The 19,767-nt window shown below is 45.9% G+C and overlaps 1 protein-coding gene across 3 annotated transcripts in view; it reads right to left on the bottom strand.

The window, feature by feature from the left end:
• Window positions 1–19,767, bottom strand: part of ncanb (neurocan b) — a 188,328-nt gene that overhangs the window by 103,688 nt on the left and 64,873 nt on the right. For all 3 annotated transcript variants that reach the window (XM_034080376.2, XM_034080377.2, XM_034080378.2), the window contains 6 exons: window positions 15,830–16,059; window positions 15,581–15,749; window positions 10,270–10,444; window positions 7,669–7,796; window positions 4,825–5,118; window positions 2,545–3,378 (listed from right to left, as the gene is read on the bottom strand). In XM_034080376.2, the coding sequence (XP_033936267.1) occupies window positions 2,545–3,378; window positions 4,825–5,118; window positions 7,669–7,796; window positions 10,270–10,444; window positions 15,581–15,749; window positions 15,830–16,059 (1,830 nt within the window). The remainder of the gene's footprint in view (window positions 1–2,544; window positions 3,379–4,824; window positions 5,119–7,668; window positions 7,797–10,269; window positions 10,445–15,580; window positions 15,750–15,829; window positions 16,060–19,767) is intronic.

Here is a 19,767-nt window from a genome sequence, read left to right as displayed (position 1 = left end):
ATTCTATATGCGCTCTTCGGAGGCAGATCACTCCACTAGGAGCACTACAAAATAAAACTTAATTCAATAAAATGTTCTAAATATTTTGATTAGCAGGGAAGATTATTTAAATCATTGCTCTACATGCAGAGCCCTTTTCAAAGTAATTTGATTCAACACTTAAATTCTAATCTCTCTTGGACGGGCTGTCTGCAGTGCGAAGCTTTGCACCCTCCTCAATCAAAAGAGGCAACATGGCACCATCAGTTACTGAGGAGTGTTGAGATCCAAGGGATAGCCCGAGGTGTGCAATAACCGAGTGTATTCAGCTCACTGATGCTGGTTTAAGAAGAGACATCAGTTGGGTAGCTTTCCATCATGGCAACATTAAAGACAGGAAGACTTATCCTCGCCCCCCTTTCCTCCATCTTCCCCCCTCTCCCCTCTCCCCTCTTCCTCATCCCCGTCCTGTGATGCTCGTCCTTGCTGTAGTGATCATTACCGCCTACCTTCAGAGAGCCGGGGCCTAATTGGCAGAGACAAAGATGGAGGTGAGAGGGAACGGCGGTGCAGCCCAACCTCCACGTTAATTGGATACGCTTGTGAATAATGCATGTGGAATAAAGCTTGGATTTTCCTTTATACCATGGAGGTTAGCGTTGGATTTCAGGTAGCACAGCAGCATTTATATTAATAAAGCCTGCAATTGGTAGGTGAGAAGAGCCTATCACCTTTATTAAATCATGTTGTGGGAGATACTTGTTTTAATCCTCCCCCATATCGATGTTTTATTCATTTAAAGAAAAGCTTCCTTCTTTCAATGTGTTGTTAAACTTTATTTGGCTTCTGTTTGGTACATTTCTCCACTTTCAGCCTAGGATTAGTTTGTCTGCGTTGAGGGCTCCAAAGCGTGACCATTTTGGTGAAGTGCAACAACAAAACATTGTTACAGTAGATAGGGTCAAATGGAGGATGTCTGTTATTGTTTGTGTATATGTGCATCATTATCCTTTTTGTTCTCCAGCTGCATTCTGCGTACATCCACCTCTACTCTGCAGCTGATTGGATCTGGGCCCTGAGCTCCCCCTCCATGCAAAGAACCGCTTGACCAATTTATGTGGCTTAGATATGATCAAATGGCCAACATTATGCATTGCTTTCATCGCAAGGAGTGCAATCCAAGGCATGGCTGGGATACATTTCGGCGCACCACCATTCCAAAATGAAATGTTATAAAGCACTATGTCTAAAAAAGTAAGTCCTTGAGCCATTCCTCTAATCTTTAGTCGAACTTTACCCCTGCAGTTACACATAAAGAAGTGATCTTGGGTTTGGTGCAAGGCTGGATTCAAGAAGACATGAGAGGTGACCTGGTGACCTTTTCCTTCTTTGGGTGTGTTGCACCGCACTATTCCTGAGGCTAATTCACTCACTTTAGATGTTTCAAAGGGGCTTTCAGGCTCTTCTGCCCACACACATGGACCCAAAACACAAACAATGAACCCCTTCACTTGTCAGGCGTTCTCCTAGTCCCCAGACCGTTTCTCTCTTTATGTCTGAACACAGACTTCTTAAACTTCCATCCATGTCTATTAAAGGTGGGATAGGTAAGTTTCAGAAACCGGCTCGAGATACACTTTTTGTTATATTCCATGGAATGCTCTTAACATCCCGATAGCAATGAATATCTGAAGTGCTTTGACAACAAATCCATAAAAAAATGTCATCTGTAGAAGCCGTAATACTGTAAAAAGCACGACCAATCCGTTTAGCCGGCCCGGCTAACCGGATTGGATGGCCTACCTGCCTGTCAGCCTTCCATCGGGGCACAAACTTATCTCGTGCCCTCATTGGTCATGTGCGCGTGCGTGTGTGTTGGAGGAGGGGCTCTGTAAGGAAGTGGCAGATTTTCTCCGGTTGTGTATTTTCAAATTCTAGTGATCTCGAGCCGGTTTCTCAAACTTACCTACCCCACCTTTAACATTGCTTTGTAATACATTCTCCACACCTAATACCAATCAATTCTTAAGTAAATAAATAAGATGTAATTTGTGATGCAGGTCTGCTATTCTGAACATACATTACATATGTGAGAAAACCTTTTATTGCAAATTACATTAATTCAAGTTTAGCATGTCCTCGCTATGACAGCCTGTACTATAAACAAAGCACTCTGTCGATAAACATGAGGATAAGTGAAGAACAGTCTCCACTCCAACAATTTGAATTGCATGTGGTATGATGTGGTATGCCTCTTTTGTTTGTTTGCAATTACTGTTTGATTAAATCTACAGCAGTACTTCAAATTGCCCTGCGGAGGAATACATTATAGCATACTCCAGGGGAAAGAAGAGAGGGTGGAATAGAGGGTATGATACTGTTTAAAAACCACAACATAAACAGATCCTACATTCACCATCGACGTATTAATGCAACAGGCTTCTAATTGATATAAAACAGCTTCAATTTACCCTAATTTATAATTCAATTTCATACTCAGTTATGAGTTCAAAAGGTTGAAAGGTGAAACAACAAACACACACAGATAAAATCCATTTTTCATACCGTTACTGCTGCTGGATGGAGGGCTGTTAGAAGACGTGCTGGAGGCTGTTTCTCCGGGCTGGGTAGTGGTGTCATCGTTTTGGACTGCAGGCACTAATCGAACCAGTGGCATCACCTCTTTCTCCTGCTCAGACAGACCTTCCTCTGGAGCCTGGAGTCCACTGGTGGGAGTCCTGGAGGATACACTCCTGTGCTCCAGAATAGCATTGTCCATGCTGCCCTTGTTTCCACTCGGTCTCGGTATACTCAGGTTGCTACTGGATGCTTCCCCCTGTGTCTGGTTCTCCCCTTCTTTTTCTTCAAGCACTGAAAGTCTCTTTTCCTCCACCTCCTTACCTGCTGTCAAATACCTAAAGGGCCTTACCAGAGTGTTCATAAGCTCAGCCAACACACTGTTACTAGTCTGTGACTGGGGAGTGGAAGAAGCTATGGAGGATACCGTCGGGGTGTCAGATGAACCATAATAGCCACCATCTTCTTCTTCATGAGCAGACCCCCCATGGTTCTCCTGGTCTGGAAGGCTCATGGCGCTGCTGCTCTTTGGGCCTTCAGACTCTTCCTGGCTCAGTTGACTCGCCTGTTTTTCCTCCCAAACCGCCTCCGGTCTTAAATGGATGACTACGTGCTCTTCAGAGATCTCAGAGGAGTCGTTGTTCCCAGCGATGGAGCCGACTCCTGCGCTGTCCAAGTCAACCAGGCCAGTCCAGGTGGAGGTTTTGGAGAAAGAGGCACTACGCTGGGCTTCAGTGACTGGAGAGATGGGCTCTGCTGCTGGGTCGGGTCCCTGGTACAAAGCCTGCGCCTCCACAGCCTGGACCCCCTCTGGGTGGTGGGCTGCAACACACAACAGTGGTAGTTATTCACCTGATGTACTCTATCTGCTCATCTTTACCTCTCACCTCCCTGGCATTGCTTCTCAAACCATATTAAATTCAGAGCATGCTGCACGACGCTCGGCTGATAAAGTTGTACCACATGTGGCTCTGATTTTTCTTCCATAAAATCCAAACATTTTCAAATGAACAAACATGCATATAGTGTGTTCAAGAGATTCTATTGACAATATTATTTGCATGAGCCATATTGATGCTATTAAGCAAAACATATTACCATTTTTATCTACTTTCAGCTTTCTGAAAGACAATTAGTTTTAAATATTAATGTAAATGTGCATAAAGCTTTGTTGCAATGTCGAGGTTCATCTATCAACGTTTTGTTTGGACGAATGCACTGTGGCTCCGCTCTCATGCTGTTATTGTATATTTAAAATTATTGGGTTATGCAGATGTTTTTGTTCAGTGAAAATGCCATACGCTGAATTTGTGAGAGATGGAATTGCCACCTTTATTTTCCTGTTTGTGAAAATACAAATGTCAAATATTACTCTGCTTCAATCAATAGAAGCCAGAAAAGCTAAATCAAGCAAAATCACAGAAGTGCGCTTATCTTCAAAATACCAGGAAGCCACATACTGATGCTTGGGCAGTTCAATGGGCTGGAGACCACATTGGAGATACTTGAAAGCCCATTTGCTCTCATACAGATGCCCTATTTGTCAGCTTAACTAACTCCAATACTAACCCATCTGTTTCTTCAACAGAGCCAAATCTGTAGTACTAAGAGCGCAGAATCTGCTAAGGAAGGGAGGGGTCAGGTTGCTGTTAAAATAGTCTTTCAGGACTTTCTCCCCAGGGCCAACCAGAGTGCCCTCAATATGTCATGTGACACTACAAAACTTTTTCAAAACTAACCAAGGTTTGTTTTTTGCCTGCATTAACTAATCGCAAACATTCTACGTCAACGCAAAAGCCTGCCGCCCCGGAGGAACGATATCACTGTGGAAGAATGCTGTAAATAAACAACAACAGTGAACAGAATGAGCCGTGAAGTCGATCCAAAGAGAGGATGAAACTAACTTCGTTCAGTCTCAGTTGGCACATGATAAAAGACGAGGTCAGGCACAGAGTCACTGCAAACCCCTGTTGGACTCGTTCACATTCCTGCACTGTCTATCTATCTCTTCCTCTCTGTCCCCTTTCTGTTGGTTTCCCCCTCTCTCAGGCGTCACTAAACACAACATACAGTACAAGCCTTCAAATCCATCAGGGGGGGCTCCAAATGTCAGACAATCTCTTTGCAAGTACTTCATGTGTGACACAAACGGCGTGCTAATTAAAAACCAGAATGGAAAGCAGGTCCCCAGACCCCTCTGTCGTTGCCATGGCAATTACCACAATGATGGTGCATCGTCAATTTTATCAACACAGATTGCAGCGTTACCTCGGTAGCAGTAGGCGTCGTACAGAGCTGTGGTGTCGGGGAAGCCAGTGCGGTCGGGCTTGTTGTAGACGGTCCGCACGCCGGGCTCGTCTCCGCCGCAGTTCTTCCGCGGGACGTTGATGGGGTAGCGGGCGCTGCCGTCAGCGAGCCAGCCGGGGTCACACTGGTCCAGACCGGCCTGCCAGGAGAGGTACAGCTGACCCACGGTGGCCAGCTGGGCTCCCAGGGAGTGACAGTGGGTGGAGGCTGTGGCCAGACTCAACTTCTCCGTCACAGTGGAGTGGAAGACTTCACCTGGGAGGAGAAGAAGGAGAAGAGAGAAATGTGTTAGTGTGAGACAGGAGGCATTTCAGCCGTCAGACTAACATCCAGTTTTAGTTGTGTGGTTTGTTTAGTTGTAAAACACTATGGAACAACATTCGAGTCTCTCGCTTTTTATATTATGTGTGTGCGCATGATTCAAAGTGTCTTCTTTTAGTTTAAAGGAAAAGTTCCATCCATTTACTTTTCCTCCTTATACTACTTTTCCAATGTAATAAGAGTTGGGAACTTGATGTGGTGAGATAAATGTTGCATTTGCTCAGCATAAGAATGCACTATTGTTCGGGTAAAAATCATTTTAAAAAAACATCAGTTTTTCAATGAATAGACTATATAAAGAGAGTCCTTTGAATTCAAAGCAGTTGCAAAGAAGCATCTAAGAGAAAGGCAAGTAGACTGAAGGAGCAGAAGAAAGGAGAAGGGTGGAGATGCCAGAGGCCAGAACTCAAGAGGACCACGATGTCTGTGCAGCACAAATTAAATTTTATGATCAGAAGATCCACTGGCAGCTTGTGTTGAAAATAATATGAGCTGGAGGAGTGGACAGTGGGAATGAAGAGCGGAGAACTGATTAAGCTCGACGTGAGGATCCAGGAGATTTATGCTAAGAGTTGAAAACATGGCGGCTGGTTTGTTGAACTGAGATGGGGAGGTAAAGGGTGAAGAAGCAAACAACATGAAAGAAGAAAGAGGCAGAAGCATATTATCTGAGAAGAGATGTTTGAGGAGGAAGGCTAGAAGATGACGGAGATATTTATTGGAAGGAGAAAAGTTGCTAATTTATACTCGGTCAACGGCCAGTCATGCATTTGGTTTACATCTATTTAATTGTTATCCCCACATATTTTATCCTTATTAGACATTTGTTTAAAATGGTCATATTTAACGTATTCATTTGTTTGTTATGGCAGATAATTCATTTATTTGTGTGCATACTGTATTCCTAAAACTATTTTTTTACTACATTAAAAGTCATCTCCTACAGAAAACCAAACCATGCTGAAATATAATTGGATGTAGAGATATGTAAAGTCTGCTGTAAATGGTGTGTATAGGAAAACAGAGCTTTTAAATTAAACCTCTAGTGTTGTTTTCTTTTTACAGAATAAGAGAGAAAACACCTGCTATGTATCATCTCGTAATTTGAGTTTGATTAAAGACAATTACGCGCTGATCGTTTCAATCAGGTTGCTTATCTCACTTAATTAAATTGTGAACTGCTGGATACAAAGTCAACAGGGGGTCATGCAATCTTCTTTGCTCAACATCTCAGTCACATACAGAACATTCATATCTAAAAATGTACCTCTTGTACCTTGTACCAGTCCTGCTTTTACCACTTCAACACACAAAAGAAATATCGGAAGAGGAGCGAAAGCCAACCACATAGCTGAGTGAATGGGACAATACATGGAAAACACAGTCCTTATGTGGACAGTGATTACATGAAATATACATTGTCATCCTCCTTAACCAAAAGCGGGTTTCAATACATAACAAATCAAAATAGTTTAGATTTTGAATTTGATTTTCATAATGGCTGTGCTTACCACGGATTTATATAGAGAACTGGATACAGCGTTTGAGGAGGGGGGCCAACAGACTTAGGCTAAATCTACATGTGAAAGGTAAACCAGTTGGTGATCTATGATGTACAGGAGTAGGAGACGTAGAAATGAAGAACCAGCACTGTTCCTGATGTAAGAAAATATGCCACCCCTTTACCAGTTAGCATACGAGCTAACCTTTAGCGTCTTACTTTAAAACAACTGCCTTTGGTGCTGCAAAAGTAAAGTTTAAAGGTCACCTATCATGCAACATCCACTTTGTAATGTCTTTTATACATAAACATGTGTCTCCTCTGTGTAAAGAGATTCTGAAAGTTTCAGGAAAAGAGATTCGCTCACTTTTTGTCCCGATCCATGTATATAAAACCTGTCAGATTTTGATCAGATTTTGGCCACTTTATGATGTCATAACGATCTTTTGGCTTGTGTAGCCATTAGCCAATCACCAACCAAGGTAACCTCCCCCCCACCCTTATCACCTGAATCTCCTCCTAGAGCACCATTGTGTTCTTTTTAACCAAATCTCTCTCAGAGGGGCGTGGGGAGGGGCTCCTTATTTTCATCTAAAGTAACAGACAGAGAATCAGCCCTTTTGAAACGGGGCTGAAACAGAGGGGATTATGGGATGCTGCAATGCATGATCTGTTCATGCAAAACTTCATAGACAGGTTTTTTATATATCTGAGACCTATAATATATGCTTAAAAATAGTATAATAGGGGTCCTTTAAGGATAACACAACTGACACACTCGTTGCATGTTTTGCCTAAATAAGGTTGTAACATGACATCTGGATTCAGTGTTGTCTCCCTCTGTCTTACACAAACTCTTCTCTCACGCTGCCCTTTCTCTTCTCTGTGCTAACACAGTTGTGAGTCCCGGTCGCAGCGCTCTCCTGCTTTGTGCATTCCTGCATGACTAAACCCACATGTATGGATGAAGCTCCTGCCCCTACCGTGAAGCTGTTTAGCAAAGCAGTAGACATCAAACAGCTCATCGGATGACCTATCACCGTAGTTACGGACTCCAGGTGAGTCCTCGCGATCGCCATAGCAACCGGGCCGTGGCGACTGGATGGGATACCTGCAGAGAAATCCAAGTGATGGGGACAGAGAGAGAGAGAATCATTTAGCTTGGCAAAGAAAGAGCAGCCACACACACACTTGTCTCCCTGGGGATGAGTCTGTGTTCACACGCATACACAATAAGATAAAAACTGAACAGCACTTTCATCATCTCCTGCTCTAAATACAAGGGGTTTAAGTATATCTTACTCACAGATATTACCAAAATATTTTACCCCTAAGAAAGAAGAGGAAAAATATAAATATCCTCCTGAAACTGGATGTAATGCGTGAGTTATACTGTAACATTCATTACTTGTCAAAACAACCGCAGGACAACAGTTGGAAAGCAATTCAATAAATACAGTATCCTGCTTCCTTTAATTATTCTGCCTGCAGTGAGGGGTTCACAGGGAAATTACCCTACCATTTTACTTTTAATCGTTTTGAAATGTGTTTAATAACTCTGGGAATTTCAGAATTCCAGTAACGCTACAGATAGAGAGAGAGGGAAAGGTAGGTGGAAGCTGGAAGTCAAGGAGAGGTTAAAATAATCCACCTTCAGTGGCTTGTGGGGCAGAGAAAACAGCGATCTATATTCAGGCTCCAACTGAGCAATTATTCCACAAGAACATTGATTTCAGCAGCACCAGGGCACAGGGAAAGAGGCTGATTAAAAGATTACACCGGGCATACAGGGACTATGAAGTATAAGGAACAGACATATACACAGATGCACACACACACACACGCACACACACACACACACACACACACACACACACACACACACACACACACACACACACACACACACACACACACACACACACACACACACACACACACACACACACACACACACACACACACACACACACACACACACACACACACACACACACACACACACACACACACACACACACACACACACACACACACACACACACACACACACACACACACACACATCAAATAAGACACACATGCCTGCCCTGCACATAACCATAAAGCGACCTGTTTTCAGTAAAAACAAGAGAACTAAGTCTTGTAGTTTCTCTGGCCTCAGACTCTTTCTTTCTGCTTGGTGGCTGATGAAGCGAGGCCTGATGTCTGTATTTTCTCCACCATATTAATTGGACACTTCCCTTTTGGCTGATGTGCAGTCAGAGCCTCCTGGATTTGGACCAATTAGATAACTCTTGAGTGAAAACAACAGGAGCGTAGGACGGAACGAGAGAAAGAAAGAAGGAAGCTGCGCCGCAGGAAGGTTGTGAAAAAAGTGTTTTTGCCTGGCGACTGGAGCAACAGAAATTACGATGTGGAAGTGGAGAGCAGCTCTGACTGATGATGGTGAGGGACTTTATGGACACTGGCAGGCTGAGGCACACGCAGACGCCTGACTGACAGCTCAGAGGGGGCAGATGTAGTTAACTGCATTTACAGTGTGCAAACAAGCAATTAGAGCCAATTATTTTTGCACAGCTTTGTGTTTACAGAAAAAGATCAAAATGGCATGCATGCTTTGTTCTCTGTTTTGAGACATATCTTGAGCAGCAGAGTGCATTTATTCTCGTTACGATGTTTGATCATGTGGCGAATTATCGAAAATATAAGGTTGAAATGGAGATTTTAAAATAGCAGCCTGGTCGAGTAAACAAGAGCTGCCAGCAAACCTTGTTACTTTGAGCCTAAGACGGCTAATTGCTATGTACATGTAGAGCAGGGTATTCAGATGCAGCTGCATTGTAAGGGATTGTCAGGGACTGTAGACGTTGTGTTCTGCCCACGGATCGCATCATTTGTTGTTAGCACTAAAGAAAGAAAGGAGTCATTTCACAGCATTTTGAAATTGTAGAGGCCAACATTTCTTCCGGACTTAAAATTGTTTTCAATGACGGCACTGATCTGCATTGCAGTTGTAACCATAGTGACAGTAAAGTTTGTCCTCTCAGTTATTCCAACAAAAATGAATACTTTTTTCTCATTGTTCTCATTTTCTATATAATTATATTTCATTATTGCGTTTAAGAAGAAAAATACAAACCTTTATTCATCCCCAGTTGTTCACTCAGATGTTATTACACACACACACACACACACACACACACACACACACACACACACACACACACACACACACACACACACACACACACACACACACACACACACACACACACACACACACACACACACACACACACACACACACACACACACACACACACACACACACACACACACACACACACACACACACACACACACACACACACACACACACACACACACACACACACACACACCTATACACAGTAGGTTTAAAAACATTGTTGTCTGGCGAGGCGACCCTTCGTTTCCAAGCTTCTCAAGGTTCCCTACAGACTGAGCCAATATGTAAGCACTATATATACTAAAGCTAATTCCTTGTACGTGTCAACTAACGTGGCAAATAAATCTGTTTCTGATTCTGATTCTGAACTCACCGCACAGTCTGGTCAGACAGCCAGCCTGCATCACAGTTGTCGTATCCGTCGGCAAAGGTAGCCTGCAGCTGGCCTGGTGTTGCGATGACTGCCGAGTTCTCCACGCACACTCTCTTGGCGTCAGCAAAGGACAGGGCGTAGCGGTCATGAGGGGCCCGGTAGTGAAATACAACACCTGTAACAAAGAGATACACAATGTGATAACGAGTAGGGAGGATGCTCCAGAAAAGTATTTGCGAGAATTTATGACCTGCAACCTCTGGGTCCCCGTAATATTTATGAACTACAACCTTGAAGCACTAAAACATGACGATTTACACGCTCACATGGAGCCGATCCAGACATACACATCATGCACTGGCAATGTTCCCTCTGTGTAGGAGGAAAAGAAGCATTCAAGGTTCAGCAACCTGTGTACGGGAGTCTCATTTGCATCTGACAGTCGGTCGGCTTATCACTAGAGAAAATAGATGTTGCCCTTGGATACAGCGTATTAAAAAGAGTGGTGATGTTTATTTTTCTGCTTTAACAGCACACACACAATGTCACCCTTCTGCCAGCAAAGACAGCCACCGCACTCATGATGGAAAGACAACGAAGGCAAAGATAGAAACAGAGAAACGCTGCATTCAATGAGATGCATATAGTGGATTCATCGCATATTGAACCACAGAGACAATATACAAAGGTGAGAGGGGGACAGGAATACAAATACGTGAGGGGAAAAATTGGAAGGGAAAAGAAATCAACTGGGAACAAAGTGAGATACGATTCCTTTAGCTGTGAAAGGGTCATATATTCCACTTAAATGGGAAGGGAATAGCTTTAGAAGTGTCCATCTAATGTTCCCTCACCTCCCACCTTTGCCTGTCATTCACACAGTGCTGTTCCCCCGAGGAACATCCAGTGACTTGAAAGCCAGAGGCCGTCTGGCTACTAACACGGATCCTTTATCTTCGCTGGCTTTGTATGGGAGAGTGACAGAGATTCCTGCGAGCTGGAGGCCTGCATGGAAATGTGAGCATTAGCACTCCAGGCTTTGGCCGTAGAAACACAAGCAGGGCCATGTGTGTTTGTGTCACACACAGCAGGAGACAGTTTCCTCAACGACAAAAGGCTATCAAGCCATTGTGTCGTCTTGGTCTTATTCTTCTCTTCACAAAAATGTGGAGCATACTGTAAATCCTGTGTTCTTTCCTCGGTTTCTTTTCTCCTTTTCCATCCTTTCTCCTTGGAGGCTGTGTCCAAACAGAGATGCTAACTCGCTGGCTAATACGTACACAAGAGATAGACAAATTGGTTTGCTGTCGGCTTGGAACAACCCAGACCTATTCCACATGAGGGTTGAATGCCCAATACTTCATGCCTCTATTTTTACCCTCTGCATTTTTACACATCCCCACACAGTCTCCAGAGAACAGGAAGGCACCACTTGTGGGTTGGCCCTGTGCTTTATGACTGCATGTTGCCCCATATTATAGCACCGTTGAGCAGGTGTCCCTCGGTAATATTATTTAGAACACTACACTGCATTATACAGCACAGCAATTACTTTGTTTGAAGTCAAAATGTAATTCGAATAATTCTCACGTTTTGTGTGAAAGTTGCTAATTATTAACTTTAATGATACTATAGTATTTCTCCATTTTTCAAAAGCAGATGAACCTGTTTTTGGACAGATTTGTAGTAACGTTGTCAAAACTCTGATAATGCGGCAGTGTTAGGACATCTGCTGTCAACTAGTATGATGCATAGTTTCCTAAAACATGGTCTAACATTAAAGAACCTACAAAAAAAGGTAACGTAAACACTAAGGGCAGACTTAAAATCGGTTAATATTTAAATCTGCATATGATATGATATACTTTTATTACATACACAGAGTATGATACGATTTTGTTTAAGTTGTGGTACTAATTACAGGTTTCTCTAATGTATTAACAACAGTATGAATAGTCACACATGGTTAGGGATCTACACATGTGTATGCAAACTATAGACTGCATACTGTATACTGTATTCATGACATGAATGTCTGAAACATTTTAGGTTTCAAAGATATACATTGCTATCTGATGAGGAAGTTGTTCAAACAATTAGAATGTGCTCATATTCTATCTATTGTCCTCACAGCAGGTAAAAGTGGGCATCCATATCCCACCTAAAACAACGTCGGGACACAGCCAATTGACCAGTCAATATCAAGAGAAAGAAAGAATATGGAGACTAAACAAGGAATGAGTAAGAGCGAGGCAGCAGGGGAGAAATTAAGAACAAAGATGGCAAGAGAGGAAGGACATCTCATCGGGGCTTAGGCAGGCACGCACAAATTACTCTATGAGAAGAGCACTGTGGATTAATATGATATTGATATAGCTGAGCAGCATCAATACCTGCTAATTAATACGTTAAGCACTCTAGAATTAGAGTGAGGACGGCTGTGGTCTGCCATGTAGCGTGACTGCCAATTAAGACTAAGCCCTGGAGATGGCTACTCCTCGCCAGCTATGTAATTGGTTTCTCTCTGAAGGAGTGGTTTTCATACGGTGTTAATCGATTGGCTAAGATGGGGAGGATGCACTGGTCTCCCATGCATTGTGACCGGGGTCTTGCCCACTAAATGCAGACTGCTCCTATGGAGAAAGATGAAGTGCTCTGCTAGCTTTCAAAAACAGGACAGCATCCTTGTTAATTATAAAGACATTGTGGCACACACACACACACACACACACACACACACACACACACACACACACACACACACACACACACACACACACACACACACACACACACACACACACACACACACACACACACACACACACACACAGGTTAGTGGAAAAATTATCCTTGTTACTCTCAAAGACGGTAACAGAAAAGGGCAACTTGGCCTATGAGCAGATGTTAGCAACACTAGCATGGGTTTGAAGATGAGGAAGAAAAGTGCACATGGATAATGCATCGTGTCATTCCCTGTGGTCATTATGCTAAACGATTATTATTAAAAATAGTGACCTGGAAAGAATCTGACGAAAGCTCAGCAGCTAATATACCCAGAAAAAAGTAATTATTGTTCTCCTCCAGTGAGCTACCGCGTGCCAGTCTGGTAATTCCACAAACGCCTGTGTCCTGGATACAGATCTTACTGTGAATGATCTATTTAGTTAAAGGTCACATGTCATGGTCCTTTCTACTGATCATAATACCATTGTTGAGGGATATTACAATAAAAATACTGTGCAATTTTCCAAACTCAGATTGTTTCGCATACAGCATCTCTGTAAACTACGTGTATTCACTCTCTCCACTAAACGGCTCGTTGGAGCTCTTGCCCCCCTCCCTGTGAGCCCAGTGTGCTCCGATTGACCAATCCACAGACTTCCTCACACACACGCAGCTCAGCTGATGTCTCCTCCGGGCTGCTGCTGATAACAGACAGTTGCGATCGCGGCGAAATTCTCTCTGTAGACCCATTCTCACAGCGTTTATCAACCTTTTTCTTCTCAATATCAAGCCACACTTATTGTTTTTACTTCGGCTGAGACTTTGTGTGTGCTCGGGGTGATTCACAACGTCCGATTGTTTCACGTTGTGAATCGCGCTGAGCTCCCTGGAGGTGTGATTTCCTTGTTTAGCGATACACAGCGAAACACAGCCAAACTCACCCTGAGCACACACATAGTCTCAGCCGAAGTAAAAACAATAAGTGTGGCTTGATATTGAGTAAGAAAAAGGTTGGTAAACGCTGTGAGAATGGGTCTGCAGAGAGAATTTCGCCACGATCCCAACTGTCTGTTATCAGCAGCAGCCCGGAGGAGACATCAGCTGAGCTGCGTGTGTGTGAGGAAGTCCGTGGATTGGTCAATTTGGACCAATCAGCGGGGGCTTAACGTAACGGCTCCACGGATTGGTCCATTTCGTTCCGGTTACAACATGACGTCCTGATGTACCCGGAAGAATCAAATGGATGATGACGTTTCACCAACGAGGCGTTTTGGGGAGTTCTTCTCTGTGTTAGAGTTTTACTCCCTACAGGGTGTACTTTGAGGGTTTTGACTCTGCACACCGTTTACATGCATAAAAACCTTCATAACACACAAGGGGACGGGTAATAACCGGAAAAGCATGACATGTCACCTTTAAGACCAGCGAGAGTCATTCAGAGCCGTCAGAGTAACACCATTTGACAATAGCATACACTGCTGGGTTCCTAGCATTTGGCTTTCAGTGCATGAACAGCACCTGAGTGGCCAAGGTCAGTGATGTTTAATGTGTTCGGGTTCCCTCACCTCTCCACATCATCATACATTGTACGCTAACAGTACACAACCCTGGGTGTAATGGCTGTATTAGCCTGACACAAAAAACAGGGTCATTATTATTCATAATAATGACTGGGGGGGGGCTGCACTCTGCCAAAGCGAGGAGTGTTGATTTGAGACAATTATTCGTGTGGGTGAAAACATGGACAAAACTAAGAGGGAAATAAACTCTGATAATGACTGTGTGTGTGTATATACACACTCATCACTTGATGATACTATAACATTTGCAGAGAAATTATACTGAATCACAGAAATAATGAATGATTGAAAGGTAATTAGCAGATTCTTGCTAACAGTTTAGTGGTGAGACTGTCCAGTGTAAATTCAACAGAAAAACACATTATAATATGTTGAAACAAGACCAGCTATGGGTGCCTACTTGCTAAGTAATGACAGAAAGCTGATTACACTTTCATTAACCCAGAACCCATCGGCTCAAATGTTAAAGACTGGACTAGTGATAGCTTTCACCCCATTTAACATTCTCTCTATTAAAAGGCACACTAAGTCTCCTAAAAGTACTTCAAACTTGTAGCTGGGGTTTAATTTGAATAATATAATATATAGTCGGTTATGTTGGTTTATTTGCAATGCACCTCTCTCCTCACAGTAAAGTTTAAACCTTTAAATGATTTGGTATTTGATAATTACCACAAGAGTTATTGAGCGCAGAAAATGTAACGCTTTACGACCTGTAGACGGTTTAATAGTTCTTTTGGCTTCTCTGATTCATGTAGCTAAAGAACACCTGCTGGAAAGCGGGGAAGAGTACTAGCTTGGAGCTAGGCCCATTGACTACTTATTGCATGTTTAATGAGTTATCCAGGTCCTTGAGGTAGATTTGATATCATAACATTAGTCAGATATCCTGAAGTTTGTTAAATGTGACAAGCTTACAGCTAGGTTTTCTCTATCTTGACGTAAACCACTCCATGTGTGACTTCAATTTAAAGCTTCCTTTATCAGAAAGAAAATGTATTTACCTGTGACCTCCAGGGGAACTGTGTCCTGCTCATCGTTGATGCCCACCACGACCTCACAGCGGTACAGGCCCGAGTCGCTGGAGCGCAGCCCTGACAGAGCAAGACTGGCATTGTAGCGGTTCTCATTGTAACCAGGCAACATCACACGACCCTGAAAGGCCTTCTTCACCTGCAGGGAGAGAGAGAGGGGAGTAAGAATGAGACCACTTCACACCAGATATTTCCCACATGCTTGACTGTTTACTTTACCTTGACCACATTGTCTTTAGCCACCAGGACCGACTGCTCCTTCTGCAGGCCGTCGGAGCCTCTCTGGCCCCAGACCTTGGTCCACTTGATCCGGGGGGGCTCATGGGATGAACTGGCCCCGGGGCGCAGGGTGAAGAGGCAGGGGAGGAGAACAGCTTTGGACATCTCCTCGCTAATGGTCTGATGGGTCACCTTCCGCATATTCACCATGGTGTCTGCGTCGGTTACGCCTGACAAGAGAAAAAACAGAAGAGTCAATCAATGCAGTCTTGTAAATTAAGCCACTTGACGTTGCTTCTCATTACACTGAGAAGTCGTGAGTTAATTGCTTTTTGATGGAGAAAACATGCTCTCCTTCAAGGTTCCTTTGTTCTATCCGATCTTCCAGGTTGTGGAGTAAAGGGGACAGAACAGAGGCTCACTGTGGCGCTCTGCTTATCGGACATTGATCCAACAAACCATTACTGGGCTACCTGAACAGTGGGAGGCAGGGCAGGACCGTGGAGGAGGATATCAAAAGTCCTTTCATAAGCCATACATCAAACCTGGATGTGCATTATGGGATGGATCAATACCAACCCCCTGTTTGCAGCTCAAAGCACCACCACCATAACGATATAAATATTACTTTCATCAAAACAACTGATGACAGAGAGAAACGTTGTCATTATATATACATTCAGAGTGTGGTTTCGTTTCGAAAAGCTCTGGTATCAGACGTTTCTTTCAGTAAAATATTCCACTGCATTTTCCTTTGTTGTAATTTCTTCCAATTTACACTGACGGATTCACATTATACATTATCATCGTAACCTACCCTAATCCTGTGTCACCTTGGCTGAAAAGACAGCGGTGGCTCATTTACATTAGAGAGGGGGGATGTGAATTTCCCTCAGTAAAAACAGTGATACAGGTTATCATCTCTGAGCTCTATCTGTCACGATTATCATGTCATGTCACATTTCTATGTCTAGGTTTGGGTGTTTTTGCTGTTCTCTCTGTCATGTTTTCCTCCTGGGTTATTGTCTGGTCCTTTTCCCTGTGTTTTTCCTCCTGTCGCTAGTTTCCCTGGTGTGTCTAGTTATCTGATTGTGTTCACCTGTGGCCCTTGTGTTTCTCCTCCCCTCCCCCTGTTTCTCGTCTTGTGATTACCCCTCCCTGTATCTAGTCTCTTCCTGTGTTCAGTGTTGGTGCTTCTTTTGTTTGTGACCTGGTTCACCGTAGAGTGTTTTGTCTGTCCAAGTATAATTAAGTCCTTGAAATAAAGGTGTTATCAAGTGCTATCTGCGTGTGGGTCCTACCTGCTTCACACTGCGTATCAGAAAGCACCAACCAAGAAATGGGCCCGGCAGATCCGTCCGAGCTGGAATTATTGAATTTTTCCTTTGTTTTGGCTAACTGCTCGGATCGATGGAAGAGAGCACCCGGAGTTCAGCAGCGAGAGGCTGTGTTATCAGAGGTGCGCCAGATGGCTAGAGAGAAACCAGGTTTGGTGAAATTCTTACCTGGCTGGATTTCAAAGATCCTCCCGGTGTGTGATTCCCGGCCTGCTAGCCCCAGGCATGCTAGCTCCCTGGCTCCCAATTCCAAACCTGGTACCATACGCCTCGGTGGGTTCCGTCTGAAGTCAACCCATGCTTCTGCCGCAGTTCCTGCTCCTGGCCGGGAGTCGTATTCTGGAACTCGTCTGGCTTATGGAGGTTCACGGTGTATTCAGGCGGCTGCTAGGAGAAGGAGTCGCAAGGCCAGGCTAGCAGCCCGAGCCCCAGCAGCCATGGCTCCATGCTCCAGTACCGGCCCACACAGCCATGGTTCCGTGCTCCAGTACCATCCCACACAGCCATGGATCCGTGTTCCGGTTCCGTGCCCAGCAGCCATGGTTCCGGCTACAGAACCGGCCCACACAGCCATTGTCCCGGCCCAAGTTCAGGCCCCAGCAGCCATGGTTCTGGCTACAGAACCGGCCCACACAGCCATGGTTCCAGCCCCAGTCCTAGCCCCAGCAGCCATGGTTCCGGTCCCAGCAGCCATGGTTCCGGCTTCAGTACCGGCCCCAGTAGCCATGGTCCGACTCCAGTTTCGGCTCCAGGACTGGCTTACCGGCCGACGCCAGCTCCCCGAGTCCTGTCGGCGTACCGGCCGATTCCAGCACCTCGTCTCCTGTTGACTCTCCAGCCAACGCCAGCTCCCCGAGACCTGTCGGCGTACCGGCCGACTCCAGCACATCGTCTCCTGTTGGCTCTCCAGCCGACGCCAGCTCTCCGAGTCCTGTCAGCGTACCGGCCAACGCCAGCTCCCCAAGGCCTGTCGGCGTATCGGCCGACTCCAGCACCTCGTCTCCTGCTGGCTCTCCAGCCGACGCCAGCTCCCCGTGTCCTGCCGGCGTACCGACCGACACAAGTTCCTTCTCAAGACCCTTCTCAAGACCCATCTCAAGTCCCCTCTCGACTTCCCTCTCAAGTTCCATCTCAAGTCCCCTCTCAAGTCTCCTCTCCAGTTCCCTCTCGAGTCTCCTCTCAAGTTCCTACCCGAGTCCCCTCTCAAGACACTTCTCAGGTCCCATCTCGAGTCTCTTCTCAAGTCCCATCTCGAGTCCTCTCTCGAGTCCCCTCTCAAGTTCCCTCTCGAGTTCCCTCTCAAGTCTCCCCTCGAGTTCCCTCTCAGGTCCCCTCTCAGGTCTCCTCTCGAGTCCCCTCTCGAGTCCCCTCTCAAGTCATCTCTCGAGTTCCCTCTCAAGTCCCCTATCGAGTCACCTCTCAAGTCACCTCTCGAGTCACCTCTCAAGTTCCCTCTCGAGTCCCCTCTCAAGCCCTCTCTCGAGTCCCCTCTCGAGTCACCTCTCGAGTTCCCTCTCAAGTCACCTCTCGATTCTCCGATCGAGTTCCCTCTCGAGATTCCTCTCAAGTCACCTCTCGAGTTCCCACTCAAGTCCCTACTCAAGTGTCGTTGGAGGTTCCGCTGGGGGTCCTGCCAACTCTATGTCCTGTGCCGTTGGAGGCCCCGCCGACTACTCTTCTGCCGGGGGTCCTGCCAACCCTATGTCCTGTGCCATTGGAAGCCCTGCCGACTACTCTCCTGCCGGGGGTCCTGCCAACCCTGTGTCCTGTCCCGTTGGAGGCCCCGCCGACTACTCTTCTGCCAGGGGTCCTGCTAACCCTAAGTCTTGTGCCGTTGGAGGCCCCGCCGACTACTCTTCTACCGGGGGTCCTGCCAAACCTGTGTCCTGTGCCGTTGTAGGCCCCGCAGACTACTCTTCTGCCGGGGGTCCTGCCAGCCCTATGTCCTGTGCTGTTGGAGGTCCCGCCGACTACTCTTCTGCCGGGGGTCCTGCCAACCCTATGTCCTGTGTCGTTGGAGGTCCCGCCGACTGCTCTCCTGCCGGGGGTACTGCCGGCCCTGTGTCCTGTCCCGTTCGGGGTCCCGCAGACTACTCTTCTACCGGGGGTCCTGCCAACTCTATGTCCTGTGCCGTTGTAGGTCCCGCTGACTACTCTTCCGCTGTGGGTCCTGCCAACTCCATGTCCTGTGCCGTTGGAGGTTCCGTCGACTGCTCTCCTGCCGGGGGTCCTGCCGGCCCTGTGTCCTCTTTCATGGGGAATTTTGCCGACACCTGTCCCACCGGCTCCGGATCCTGTCCGGTCGACACCGGCTCCTGCCCGGCCTCCGGAGCTGTCCGGTCTTCGCCCTCGAGCCCGGTCCCCTGAGTTCGCCCGCTGTGGTCTTCGCCCCTCCTCGGACTCTGCCTTGCCCCCGGGCCGTCCGCCCGAGAACCCCTTTTTGAACTCTGCCTTGCCCCCAGGCCGTCCGCCTGAGACCCCCTCCTCGAACTCTGCCTTGCCCCCGGGCCGTCCGCCCGAGACCCCCTCTTTGAACTCTGCCTTGCCCTGGGCTGTCAGCCAAGGCCCGTCCTCCGGACCCCCTCCACCCACCCTGCTGTA

The sequence above is a fragment of the Pseudochaenichthys georgianus genome, chromosome 4 (assembly GCF_902827115.2).
Source record: "Pseudochaenichthys georgianus chromosome 4, fPseGeo1.2, whole genome shotgun sequence".
NCBI lineage: Eukaryota > Metazoa > Chordata > Actinopteri > Perciformes > Channichthyidae > Pseudochaenichthys > Pseudochaenichthys georgianus.
The sequence above is the reverse complement of the archived record's forward strand: the minus strand, read 5'-3'. Positions and strand labels throughout refer to the sequence as shown.